The sequence below is a fragment of the Phlebotomus argentipes genome, unplaced genomic scaffold (genome assembly GCF_947086385.1).
Source record: "Phlebotomus argentipes unplaced genomic scaffold, Phlebotomus argentipes genome assembly scaffold_4, whole genome shotgun sequence".
NCBI classification, from domain to species: domain Eukaryota; kingdom Metazoa; phylum Arthropoda; class Insecta; order Diptera; family Psychodidae; genus Phlebotomus; species Phlebotomus argentipes.
The window spans coordinates 1965717-1978263 of NW_026776174.1; the positions used below are offsets into that span (position 1 = coordinate 1965717).

At 39.4% G+C, this 12547-nt stretch overlaps 5 protein-coding genes across 9 annotated transcripts in view; 2 read left to right on the forward strand and 3 right to left on the reverse strand.

Moving 5' to 3' along the window:
- LOC132258325 (protein roadkill) overlaps positions 1 to 2600 on the forward strand; it is an 83547-nt gene extending 80947 nt beyond the window's left edge. For all 5 annotated transcript variants that reach the window (XM_059755592.1, XM_059755593.1, XM_059755588.1 and 2 more), the window contains one exon: positions 96 to 2600. In XM_059755592.1, the coding sequence (XP_059611575.1) occupies positions 96 to 240 (145 nt within the window). In that variant the 3' untranslated portion in view covers positions 241 to 2600. The remainder of the gene's footprint in view (positions 1 to 95) is intronic.
- Positions 2601 to 2720: 120 nt separating this feature from the next.
- LOC132258327 (uncharacterized) lies at positions 2721 to 8167 on the reverse strand. The gene is made up of 4 exons (XM_059755595.1): positions 7142 to 8167; positions 5269 to 5406; positions 4970 to 5195; positions 2721 to 4881 (listed from the first exon to the last, which is right to left on the reverse strand). The coding sequence occupies exons 1-4, from the start codon at positions 7251 to 7253 to the stop codon at positions 4479 to 4481; spliced, it is 879 nt and encodes a 292-aa protein (XP_059611578.1). The 5' UTR covers positions 7254 to 8167; the 3' UTR covers positions 2721 to 4478.
- A 95-nt stretch (positions 8168 to 8262) lies between these two features.
- Positions 8263 to 10021, reverse strand: LOC132258328 (uncharacterized). Its single transcript, XM_059755596.1, has 4 exons — positions 9800 to 10021; positions 9570 to 9737; positions 9277 to 9514; positions 8263 to 8639 (listed from the first exon to the last, which is right to left on the reverse strand). Exons 1-4 carry the CDS (start codon positions 9879 to 9881, stop codon positions 8339 to 8341), a joined length of 789 nt encoding a protein of 262 aa, XP_059611579.1. The 5' UTR covers positions 9882 to 10021; the 3' UTR covers positions 8263 to 8338.
- Positions 10022 to 10141: 120 nt separating this feature from the next.
- Positions 10142 to 10825, reverse strand: LOC132258330 (huntingtin-interacting protein K). Its single transcript, XM_059755602.1, has 3 exons — positions 10676 to 10825; positions 10482 to 10589; positions 10142 to 10417 (listed from the first exon to the last, which is right to left on the reverse strand). Exons 1-3 carry the CDS (start codon positions 10823 to 10825, stop codon positions 10322 to 10324), a joined length of 354 nt encoding a protein of 117 aa, XP_059611585.1. The 3' UTR covers positions 10142 to 10321.
- Positions 10826 to 10912: 87 nt separating this feature from the next.
- Positions 10913 to 12195, forward strand: LOC132258326 (zinc finger protein 830). Its single transcript, XM_059755594.1, has 3 exons — positions 10913 to 11161; positions 11233 to 12014; positions 12077 to 12195. The coding sequence occupies exons 1-2, from the start codon at positions 11034 to 11036 to the stop codon at positions 12008 to 12010; spliced, it is 906 nt and encodes a 301-aa protein (XP_059611577.1). The 5' UTR covers positions 10913 to 11033; the 3' UTR covers positions 12011 to 12014; positions 12077 to 12195.
- The last annotated feature ends 352 nt before the right edge of the window (positions 12196 to 12547 follow it).

Sequence of the window (12547 nt, forward strand, 5' to 3'; positions counted from 1 at the left end):
GTACCATTTGCAACGTGGCTTTATTGTTTAGGAGAGTGATGAAGAAAGAGGGTGAAATTAATACTCACTTCCCTTCCTTCCTGTATGACTTTCAGACATGCAACTGACGTGATGGAGACGGTGGGGTGGAAGAACATGATATCGACGCATCCGCACCTTATTGCTGAGGCATTTCGCGCCCTAGCGACGCAACAAGTCCCACCAATTGGTCCGCCGCGGAAGCGCGTGAAGATGAGCTGAAATAAATTGATGATTTCTAGTGCGGGTCTGGCGAGTATATCAACATTCAGCAACGCCGACATCACCTACGACGCAACATCATGTGACAATTGCAATACAATCAATAATAATGGGATGGACAGCAGCAAGACACTATTTCTCCCATCGATATCATCGACACTGACAACGGCATGTGCCACAAATTCCGCAATTGTTGTCCAAGGATCAAATCTCAACACTTTCCACCACCGCCATCATCATCATTTGCGACAGACGTCTTCTGTGATGCACCACTCTTCCGCCACGTCGTCCTCCATTGCCAGTGCTGTGGATGAGAAGCTGGGCAAGATCTCCATTGTGAGTGACAATTTGATCCTCTCGCACCTGCAGAGGTCTGCATAGGTGGACGGAGAGAGTTCAGTAGAGCTGTAGATGGTGAGGAGACACACTTCCTCTTCCTCATTTCCCCACTTTAAGATAAACACACACACACACACACACAGAATGTGCAGTTGATCGTCTATTTCTCTTTTTACCCCCATTTGCCGAGAGAGGGTGGCGAAATCCAAATGTTTTCCTCCGACATTTGCACAAATGACATTGAACAAAAAGAGTAAAGTTAATTTGTATATAAATGGGTATTTGTAAAGAAAAAAAATGCTACTAAAATTGTATAATATAGTAATGCCGATCAGGATCAAGGACTTGGCTTCCTTTTGATTTTAAAACATTTTTTTTAAATTAATATCTTTTGTCACATGAGAGGAGTGTTTGAAACAAAGAAAAAAAATGTGTATTTGCAGTTTAACCACTGTTAATGTATTGTCCTGAATTTAATTGATTCATCGAGAGAAAGAGAAAGAAGTATAGTTAAAGATAAATTTAGTATTTGTGTGTTTTTCGATATTGTAATTTGAAGAAGAAGAAGAAGAAAAAATTTCTTGATGAAATGAAGCAAAAGTCCTTTTCCTACTCAGTGAAGATTGAATATAAAAAAAACCATGAAATTGACAAGTGTGAGAAATTCCTCCGCCCCCTCCAATGCTTTTTTGTATAGTAACAAGAAAAAAAAATGTAGATGTTTAGAATTCGTGGTCAAACAGAAATTTGTAAGAGTTTTCAACAGATGACCGGAAAAGAAATCAATAGAATTAATAATGAGAGAAGAAGTGTTGAGAGTTTTTGCTACATTTAAGGAGTTTTTTGTATACCAAATAAGTATAGAATGGAAGTTAAAATTACAAACCTATTAAAAGGTTGAAACTTCTCAAATAAAACAAAACATATAATTGAAATAAAATTGTTAAGCGAGAAAAGCTATGATCAGATTCAATATCAATTGAGGAAATAATTTAATGGAAAAAAAATGTAGAAATATTGAAACTATTTTGCTAAAAACAAAGGGTTATCATCATCAATGAAACAAAAGAAGAAAAAAATCAATCTATCGACATTCATTTTCGTTGGAGAAAAAGAATTGAAGAAGAAATGAACAAAGATATGAGGAAGAAAATATTAAAAACACAATTTAAAGTTGCTAAAAATGTGATTTCTTTGCTCGTGTTGTAAGAGTGAAAGATGTGAGGGGAAACTTTGTGTGAAAGTGAGATAATTTACTCACGGGAATTTTTTGTGTTAAATGGGCGAGTTTTTTTTCCGTGGACACGTTTAAGGGAGGAAAAAAGTGAGAAGAAGAAGAAACATGGGAGAAATTCGACTTTGCAAGAAAATATCTATTTCTTTTTTGAATCCCACCAATAAATAGTAATGATTTAATAGTAATTTTATAATTTTCATTGCAAGATTTGTATTCTTTCAAGAATTTGTTTTTTTTTTTCTATTATCCTTCTTTTCTATGGATTCCTGTTTTAAAATATAATCTTTTCAACTTCATCTTTGTAGTTCATTAGAGAGTAATGTTTTTGATTTTATGAAATAGTGTGACAAATGAAAAGAAAAAGGAAATATGCTTGTTGAAGCGTGAAAAGCAGTTCAGAGAGGAAAATCTGAAGTCTTATGATTTTTTGCTCTTCTTTGGTATTAATTTATTAATATTTAGAGAATTTCTTCCAGTTGTCGATCCGTTTTGGAGATGCGAAAAAGTTGAAAAAGAAAATATATTCAGAGAAGACGAAAGCAGAAAATCTAAATGTTAATTAAATTTTGCATAAGGAAGATTATGAATAATGATCTCTACTGGCGTTAAAGTAAACTAAAAAGTAAAGTAAAAATATATTAAATGTAAAATATAATTTCCTGTCCAAATATTTGATTGTGAAAGTGACAGAAAAGTGAAAAGCGCGATGGTAAAATTGCCGACACTTTTTTTTTGTCACATTCAAGCAAAAAAAGAATACTTTTGACACTCGAACATAACAAAATTTGAAAGAGACGAAGAACATTTTTATTTGACAATATAAAAGAAACCACAGATATATAAAAGGACGGTGAGAAAAGTAGTCAGAACAAATGAGTAGAATTTTTGTAGATAAAATACACGAAAAAAAGGTTTTAAAGAATGATTTGTGAAGGAAGTGAAATAACTGAAGCAGACATAAAAAAAAAGCCACTGAAATACCGACAGAAAGCTACTAATTGAACACAATTAATCAAGTAGTGAAACTTTTAAGAGATAATGGAAATAAAATGAGAATAAAATAAGTAATTATGCCATACATGTTCTGTGATATGTGAAAACAACCAATAATCTATTTCGCGCTCGCATTCGCATTAATTTTGTTCATTAATTTCCCTCTTATTTTGTATTTTTTTGAATTAATCCTTCGAAGAGGAGAAAAGAAGAGGTCATCGACTTCCATGTGAGATTTTTTCAGACCCACAAAACATTGGAAAATTAATTGAAACTCGATTGTTTTTCTCTTGAATTACACCACTTCATAATCATTTGAAAAAAAAGGCAAAATAGACAAGGAAAATGTCAAATTTGATTTATTTTTGTGTTTTCACACACTGTCAAAAAAAAGTAGGGGAGAAAAATGTGAGAAAATATCGAAGGAAAAATTATCTGAAAACATAATTGGCAAAAAACTATTTAGATTTGTAGATGACCAAGAGACAGAAAGAAAGAAAAACATGATGAAGAACAAAGAATAAAATTGGTATTTGAAAGTAAAACAAAACAAAAAAAAATGTGGATAAAAATCAACTAAATTTTTGTGAACATGTAAAAGAAACATTGTGACTCCTTCCAAATTTTCTCCACAGATTGCGTCAGGGAAAAAAAAATTCCAATCAATCATGAATGAATTCTCAAACCGAATGATAAAATCTGTGGAGATGTTTATAGTTTTTTTTCTGTGAGAGACAAAAAGGAAAAAAAAATCTAGAGAGTCATGTAACTAATTTACATTAGAACTTTTAATAATTATTATTAATGATTCAAGTGAAGAAAAAAATGCATAACTATACACATTAAAAATAGGAAAAAAGAAGAAGTGAAGAAAAGTGAAACAACTACTATAAACTCTTATAAGAAGTTCTCTAGATTAAAAGATCAATGAAACAACAATTTAGTGTTAAAGTTAATGATGATGGCATATGAAGAAGAAACCCTAGAATATTGTAGGAGTGTATAATATTTCCTTTGACGATGAAGAGATGAGAAAAAAAAGAAAGAAAATCACATACAAAAAAAATGATAAGTTTAACAATTGATTTAAGTGTAAGTCATCGCCATGTAAATAATTCGTCATTAAAAAATGAAAACAGTAAAGTGAAGAAATTGCCAAGGTTTCTTTCTCTGGGCGTGCTTCTCAAGGACCTTTCGCTATCGCTCATTTCCTATCAATTGCCAACAACAGCGCGCTTTCGTGTCTTGATAAGTTGTGAAATGTTGACACTGCAAACGGGACTGTTTCTTCTCGAAAAAAAAATTTATGACTTTATCGCTTGAGAAATTGTATTTCCTGAAATCCGAACCATTTGAAGTTCACGCTATCAGGTAAAATGACGCGAATGAGCACATAATTTGCAATTGAACGTATTTCCAGTGAAGCAGATTCAATCGTTTGTTTTATTAGTTGGAATTTTTACCCTTTTAAATATATATCTGAAGTTCATAACTAAACACTTTTGATCTATTTCGATAACAAACTATCAACACTACTTTTACGCGGAAAAAAAGTCACACAAGAAAAAAAACACTTCCACGTAGCAATAAAACATTTGCTTAACAAAAATCACTCTCTTTTTAATAATTTTGGTATTAAAAACTTACGCTAGAACACGAAAGACATTCATCACATATGTATTGCTTTGTCGTCATCTACAAGTATTGGCGATTTGCTCGTCTCTGAGTTGCGATCTCTTCTGTCTGGCGCATCGGCGCTCCTGGATCGCTCAGCTTCACCTTCACCGGTGAATCCGCTATTATCGAAGGCTGGAGCGCCGATGGCGATCGTGTAGGATGGTGGCAATTCTGTGTCTGTTGACGGCGCCGCGGTGGAATCATAAGAAGGTGGCGCGATGCCGGCGTCCTGAGATTGTGAGCGGAAATTGTAGTTGTGGCGCGTTTCGTAGCGAGGCGGCCGATCTCGTAATCGTTGCAGGATTCTGATTTGAATTGAGGACAGCGATGCGCGTTCAGAAGAGAATCTCGCGTCGTCCTCACTCAACAATCCTCTATTTCTCGGTCTGTCCGCCCTGGAAGGGAGAGAAGATGTGTTATCGTGGGTAATGTCTTTGAGCGTGGGATTTGGGGAGTTTCCAGATGGATTTATAGGTTACTAACAGTGATCGCTTTGAGCACATCCGGAAGAGCAGCGTGGCCAAGGCTGCGATACCGATTATCAGGGCGGCTGAGAGGGCGATCTGAGAAGCGGTGGCGAAGATAAGATGACCACCGTTCGGACACAGGAATCCCCCATTTTCCTTCCTCTTGCACTGCGTGCAAACGTCGTGAATGCAGAAGATGTCTTCGCCATAGCAACAGTTGTCCTCGCAAGGCTGTCCTTCGCCTGCAAACACATGCAAAACACGCAACATTGAGTCAATGAAATTCCTTCAAAGATCACATGCGAATGTTCTTACCAGGACACAACATGCACAACTGCTTTCCTGGAGCATATTCGTAAGGAGTGGAGAACTCGTTGCACTGACAAAAGCCGATGTCTGTGTTGCAGATCTGCCGATATTCGCTGCAGTCACTGTCGCTCAGGCAGGGATCGCCTATTCAAGATAAAACACGCACACACAATAAATCATGGAATCTGAAGAGTTGCTAATCTCCAAATGAATTGAGTGAGAATTTTTATGACTTTCTCTCACGTGACAATCTTGACTTGAAGGATGATTTCTTGCGGAAAATTGCTGAGTAACTTCACAAGTGTTCTTCCTCAAGCTGCATGTGGGATTTTACTAGACTTTTCCAGAGATAAACCAGGTGGTAATAAATCTATTCTGACCTCTTTTTTTCAGAGCTTCAAATTTCATTGATTTATCATTTAAAATACGACTCATCATTTAATTAGATTTAGAGGGATTTCATATCTTCTCACCGCGAAACAATGGTAAAATGGGTTAATAAATTTAACCAAATCTAATCAATAGGTTCACATTTTTGTTTATCTTGTCTGTTCTTTGGCTAAATTTTCCATAAACTCTCGAACCTTTTTATGACTTCCATTTCAAAGAGATTTTTCAACCTAAATTTCCAGTTTTTCTCCACTTCTATTTTGTCTGCCATTTCAGTCACTTTCCGTGGTAGTTTGTCAACAAACAGGTGTTCGTCTTTTCTACCCACCAAATTTACAATTCACACTCTCGCCATGCGTTTGCCAGTCACGATAATATTCACTATCATCTCGCGCGCTCAGCAAAACAATTTCCCCACTTTATCTCTTGTCGACTTTCCATGTCGATTTTCAGTAAACATTGTGATGGCAATTAATAAAACACAATTGTCATGCGTAGTGAAATAAGAATTGGAGATTGCTTGAAAGGAGTTTCCACGAGGATTTAACTCCATATTCGGCAAATCATGAGATTATGATTCATTCTCATGGGGATTTAGTGGGATTTTCCACCGAAATTAATCCGAAAATACAAACTACTTGAAAAAAAAAGTTATCATTCAGAGTTTAAGAAGTGACTAAGGGGTTCTGCATTGGCAGCTTAAGAGACACTCGAATGGTTTATTTTGCAAAACATTTATGCCAGAAGATGAAGTGCAAGATTAATGTTATTATCGTTAGTTTATCAAAAGTGAACTGAAATGCACTGAAGAGAAAATAAATTATCAGCATTTTTAGCTTCAAAACGATTTGAATTTGGACATATAAAATGATCCTTTTTAGACTGTCTGTAATTTTTAAATTGTCTCAATTAAAATAATCTTACTGGCATATCAAATTTACACTGTGTGTGACTATTATTGCTGTAGAGAATTTCGTAATGTACAAATGATATTTATTGAACTCTTCACTCATTTTGCCAGTTTAACCACCCGTTTTGCGCACAAGAATGGAAAAATGTGAGAATCAATTTCCTTATCACGCTTGCTCCACCTCAATTGTGCTCTTATCACCTTTATCACAGTGAATGTAATCAAGTGAAGTTGTGATAAGTTGTCGACAGAGAAATTTTCTCACTCTGTCACTCCACTTCGCGCCCAGCTTTTTGCTATATTTATATTACTTTGTGAAATATTGTGGAGAGCAGGAAAACACAATTGAGAGAGGAACATTTATTATGCACAAAAGAATAAGTTTTTTTTTTGTTTTTATGTGGAAAAATTTGTCAAGTACGAGTTGAAATGGACTGAAAGAGGGAAGCATATGAGAAATACGATCAAACTGTTAATGATTGATCAACAAGAGTCGATTGAGTGTGATCAATTGAACAACTGTGAGTGATTTTGCGCAATTGAGTCATGAATTGTGGATTTTGCGTGAGATCTGTATACCTGTGTAGTTGGAGAAGCCAGCAGCACACTTCTGGATCATCAGCAAACACACGAGGAGCACACTGAAGGTGCTTTTCCACACTTTTCTCACCACACTCCTCGTCAAGAGCATGTCTTCACTGTATTATTTCGTCCAAAGAAACACTAGTAATTCACACAACAGCTCATCTTCATCCACCACTCAATTCGACAATCCTTCTTGTCCTCTTCCTGCGGTTCTTCGTTGTGAAACTTGCAGGACAAGTCATGAAACTGTGAATGAGCGCAAAGCTCCTCAATCAACACATCAACTTATCGTTCACAACAAACAACTCAATACTGACAAACTCCTCAAGAGTCTCGCGCTCTTATTATCACAATCGACAAGTGAGAACTTGTCCCACTCTTATGTTCGCTCTCTTGCTCTCTCTCTCATTCCCATTCACTCTCTCCCTGGTCACTCAGCCCCAAAGTTGGCTGATAGCAGGGCATCGCCGAAGGGAAATAGACTCGCTGACCTAATCTGTGCAGGTGATCCACCTTCTCTCTGACCCATTTGAGACTCCACAGTCGCCGCTCCAAAAACACCTGGAGCACTCACGAAGGAATATGAGTGTGGAAAATTGTGAAAACTTTTCCATAAATTTCATTCTTTGCCACCATTAATGCCAGATAAATCCTCCTTGGCCTCTTTCCAAAAACACACTCATTCTTCTTCCAAATCTAAATAGCACGGAAAAATCCTAGAAATTTGTCGAAAATGTCAAATACAAAGTATCAATCATTTCCTGTCCATTTCAACGTTCCGATCATTGCTTGTGATTAATTTGCCTGTTCTATATTGGCAATTAATCAATTCGCAATGAGTAGAATTGATCATCGAATTAACTTCTGCCCTGAATACGCGTATCACTGATAAACCTGTGCAACCAATAGCACTGATGGCAATTACGCCTGTAAATGCGTTGATTTGTCTGTTGATTCATCGCATCGCATCTCATGTCCAAAATCCTATCATGCTTTTATCTCATAAGGAACATCAACAAAAAGGTGTGCGGAAGAAGAGGAAGATCTCACTCACTCGACATGGCTTAGCTTTAAGGGGAAAAAACAGACCGCCAATGGGAAGGCAGTGTGATAAGCTTGGTATCAATTGAGTTTACTCCAATGCGAGAGAGAGAGTGCACAGGAAATATGTATCATCACAGAGAAACGCGCTCAAATGTGGAGTGTCTTTTCGCTCGACTGCTCGGTTTGGCTGTACGGAGGCGGTTGGACGTTGTCCGCAGCGCTTTCAGCGCCAGACTCCATCCCTGGATACGGCGGAGGCGCCGAAGAAGCCACCGTGGGCACCTGCTGATCAGCACTGTTGGCCTTCGCCTCCTGCTCGAAGCGATAGTTGTGGCGTGTCTGGTATCCAGGCGGACGATCGCGCATCAACTCAAGTGTCCTCTCCTGCACTGGCGAGGAGAAGATGGTCTCGTCGTGAAGACTGAACCGCCTTTCCGGCATGTGTTCCCTGCAATATAGGAGAGAAGTTACTCCATATTGAGAATAATCGCTGATAATGTCAGCTTATCTCTTGTTTTGTGGAGAAAGTCTTTGAATTGCCCAAAATGATGTATATGAACACATGGAACACATGTACAGAGATTAACTAATAATAGGAAAAAGATGTATCTTTGATACGATTTCATAAATTGCTCAATATAGAACGATAAGACGATTGTAAAATTGGGAAAACTTGCCAAATTACCCATGAAGTACATATGAATCATGATAATGGAAACTTGTCTCAAATTTTTTGAAGATAAATTGTGTAAGAATCTTCAAATGAATTTTAAAACTTTCCAGCTTTATGATTTTTAGGCCTTCTTTTAAAGAAAAAATGTATACAAAATTTATTGAATGGATAAAATGGAATTGTAATTGATTTATTGATGGACTGATTGATTAAAGTCATGTGAATATGAGCTTCACGCCCAGTTCAACAAAGCTCGGGATTACTCTTTGTCACGAGCATAAATTTCACGCAGAATTCTCCCCAAGACGTGATGCAAACATTCGGGAAACAGGGCAAAGAGAGGGAGATGCTTTATGACTTCACTGTTCCACTTTTTGCTGTGAATTTATGAATTCGCCAGCACGCAAATTACCTCCGACCGCGGAAGCTCCATCGGTATATGATGATGGCTGTGAGGCCAACGGAGAAGGCAATGGCGAAGGCCACGATGAACTTGGACGTGATGTCCTGGTAGCTCTGCAGAGTGCACTGACGGGACTCGGTGTCGGTCTTGTGGCATCTCTGGCACATGCCGTCCACGCAGCGGATCTGGTAGTTGGCGTAGCCGTCGATCGGGTAGCAGCAGTTGTTGTAGCACTTCTCCTTGAAAACTGCCGCGGAGAGGAAATTAGCCAGATAAGAGATTCGGGCGTCATGTGATCTCACCTGGACAGTACGTGCAATGCTTCGTCTCGTAGTTGTATGTCATCAGCGGACCACAGGACGCACACCTTCCCACATCTTCCACGTTGCCCGGCAGGAAGTAGCAGAATTCACCCAAAGGACAGCCAGAATCTTCCAAGCACGGTCGCTCACTTCCACCACCATTGGATTCTAAGCCAAAGGAGATCATTGCTTACAATTGTCCAGTGCTGCTGCTCCTTAAATCCATTTACCTGAGCTACTCATATCACTTGTAGCAACACTCAAACCACAACACAACCACGCGATCAGTATGATTTCCTTTTGCCAAGACATATTACCATGAGTGAGAGATCTTGTAAATTCCCCAGGAAGGAAAATTCTCAGCGACGGGAAATTTTTGAGATGCTTTCGAGACTTCTTCTCAATTCCAACTGCGGCGAATACAGTCAAAATAGTCTCAAGTACTGCTCGCGAGTGTCACACAGGCAATTATCAAATCGTGTGGTGAAGAAGATAAGAGATTTGATATTGCGTATTAATGGCAATTCGCGTCTTATCACAATTCCTCGAAGATGGCACGATTAAAGGCGTGATTATCAGTGGAAAACCTTCCTCTTCTATTCAGTGTCGCTCATCTTACAAAATATCCTTAAAACCACCTAGACACAGTCTAGAGTCTCCGTGTGATCGCAATTGGGATGATGCGGGAGTGATGAGTGTGAGAGCATCTCCCGGAAGTGTCTCTGTGTTTCACCAGGTGCACGATCATGAGATCAATTGGTCAGGGCCTCCAGTGCGGCCACCACGTCGCCACGGTGCTCTCTTAGCGTCTTCTCGGCATTCGTCCGGGAGATTTGCATTTCGTTGATCTGAAATAGAGACGCGAGAACTCACTAGAAACCTCCGATAGCCTTCCGGAGCACAGAAACTCACTATCAACTCAACATCCTCTTTCTTAATTTGCACCTTCTGCAGTTCTCGTTCCTTGGCAAGTTTCTCCTCATCTTCCTTGCTGCGCTTGTCACCGAACTTGTTCAGGGCCTGAAAAATCCACCATGAACACATAAATACCACGAATTTACTGAGAAAAGTCGGGAAAACCGGACAACATTGAGGTTAACACTCACGTTGGAGATGTCGGCCGAGTGAATTTCCTTCTCCTCCGCATAATCCGTCACTCTCTCGAGATCCGCCACTCCTCCATCGTGACGGGCGGCTTTTTTCTGTTTCTTATCCTGAACCTCATCAGTTCCGTTCACTTCTTCCTCCTGAGACATCTTTATACAATTTTCTGCACAAATTCACGTTTTTGCCAGACCAAAACAACTCCTCACTGCCGATGGAGCCATCTGAGGACTGGTAATCCAAACTAAAGAATGATTCCGGAAGAAAGTCAAACGTCACTTTTCGTCTCAACTTCACTCGAGTGTGCAGTGTTTTGATTGTGAAAAGTCTTATTTCCTCAATTTTCTCCCCGAAAACCACATGAAAATGTCGGCAACATTCAGATTGGCCAAGCAGAAGTACTCTCAAAATGACCTGAGACGCCTGATGAACGAGCAGAAGCAGAAATCTCAGAAAGATCGGCCAAAAATCGACTCGCCACTAGCAAAATATCCTTTTGAATGAGTTTTATTTCAGGAATTTCTATACATTTCCACGATTTTCCTTGACTCCTTCACACGTATAACGAATTAGGTCAGCTCACCTGTATCCTGTGCCAGAGTGTGGTTCGATCGGAGGATGTCTGGAAAGTGCATATCAACGCCAAGGTTCACAAAGAGAACGTCGAGAAGGCGAAAAAGCTGAAGGAAGATACCCAGAATTTCCAGATGCCTGCTAAGCGCCCTGCTCCACCTTCAGCGTCAGCAGATCCTCAACCAGCCAAGAAGCTCAAGGGAATCCTGAAGAATCCAAATCCTCCATCGCAGGGACAACAGGTCGTTTCCGGAGGGGAAAAACAGCCATCGAATTCTCTTCCGAGTGACTTCTTTGACTCCTCCAAGGGCAAATCGAAGAGTCAAACACCAGACAAGGCTCAGGATGCTGAAGAGAAGATGGATGCTGAGCCTGCGGCGAAGGAGGAGACACTTCCGGAAGGCTTCTTCGATGATCCTGTGAAGGATGCAAAGGCGAGGAATCAGGAATACAAAGATCCCGTTGAGGAGGAGTGGGAAAAGTTCCAGAGGGAGATTCGAGACGCTGCTACAGAGTCCAACGCTATCATTGCCGAAGACCAGGAGGAGTCAACAGCGGAGAGGCAAATTGTGGAGATTGACGAGCAGATTCGCAACTGGTCGCGAGTCCTGGAGATTCAGCGGAAGAAAGAGGCCACGGCAGCGGAATTGGAGCTTTCAAAGAATAGAAACATGGATGTTGATGATAATAGCAGCAGCGAAGGAGAGGAAGCTGAGGAGTTTGACGAATTTGTCGACTGGAGATCCAAGAAATCCCATCGATAGTCAGGTATTTGCTCTTCAATTAGAGCAATTTTCATGAGTAATAATCATGGAATATTATTTTCACAGTTGTTGCCGATTTTTATTCACCCGGCGTCTCCATTGCATCACCAGGCGTCCCCATCCGAAAGGTGAGCTCCAAAATTTACACGAATTTTGAGCTTTGCGAGTAAATATTTTGAACGGAATCACTGTCTATCATTGCATAGTCTGCGGTGGCAGAAACGTCCCCTTGATTTATTGTATCTTGTGAAATTCCCTTTCGTTGGCCAGTCAGGAATGAGAGTTTTTGTGAGGACGTCATTCATAAACTGTGATTTGTGAGTATTTTTGTGGAGATACGCACGAGTTCTTATCGTCTTTGTAGTAGTATTTTGCCGGTTGTTCCCCTCAAAGTTTATACTTACTATACATGCGCCAAGAAAGGCTTGGAGGGTGAGTGTTTTGCTAATATATCTCTTGATTTGATGCATAGAAAAGTGCGCCAAAAAGCCAAAACTCCGCAAAATAACTATCCAAAGTCTGTCCTTTATCGGTTAT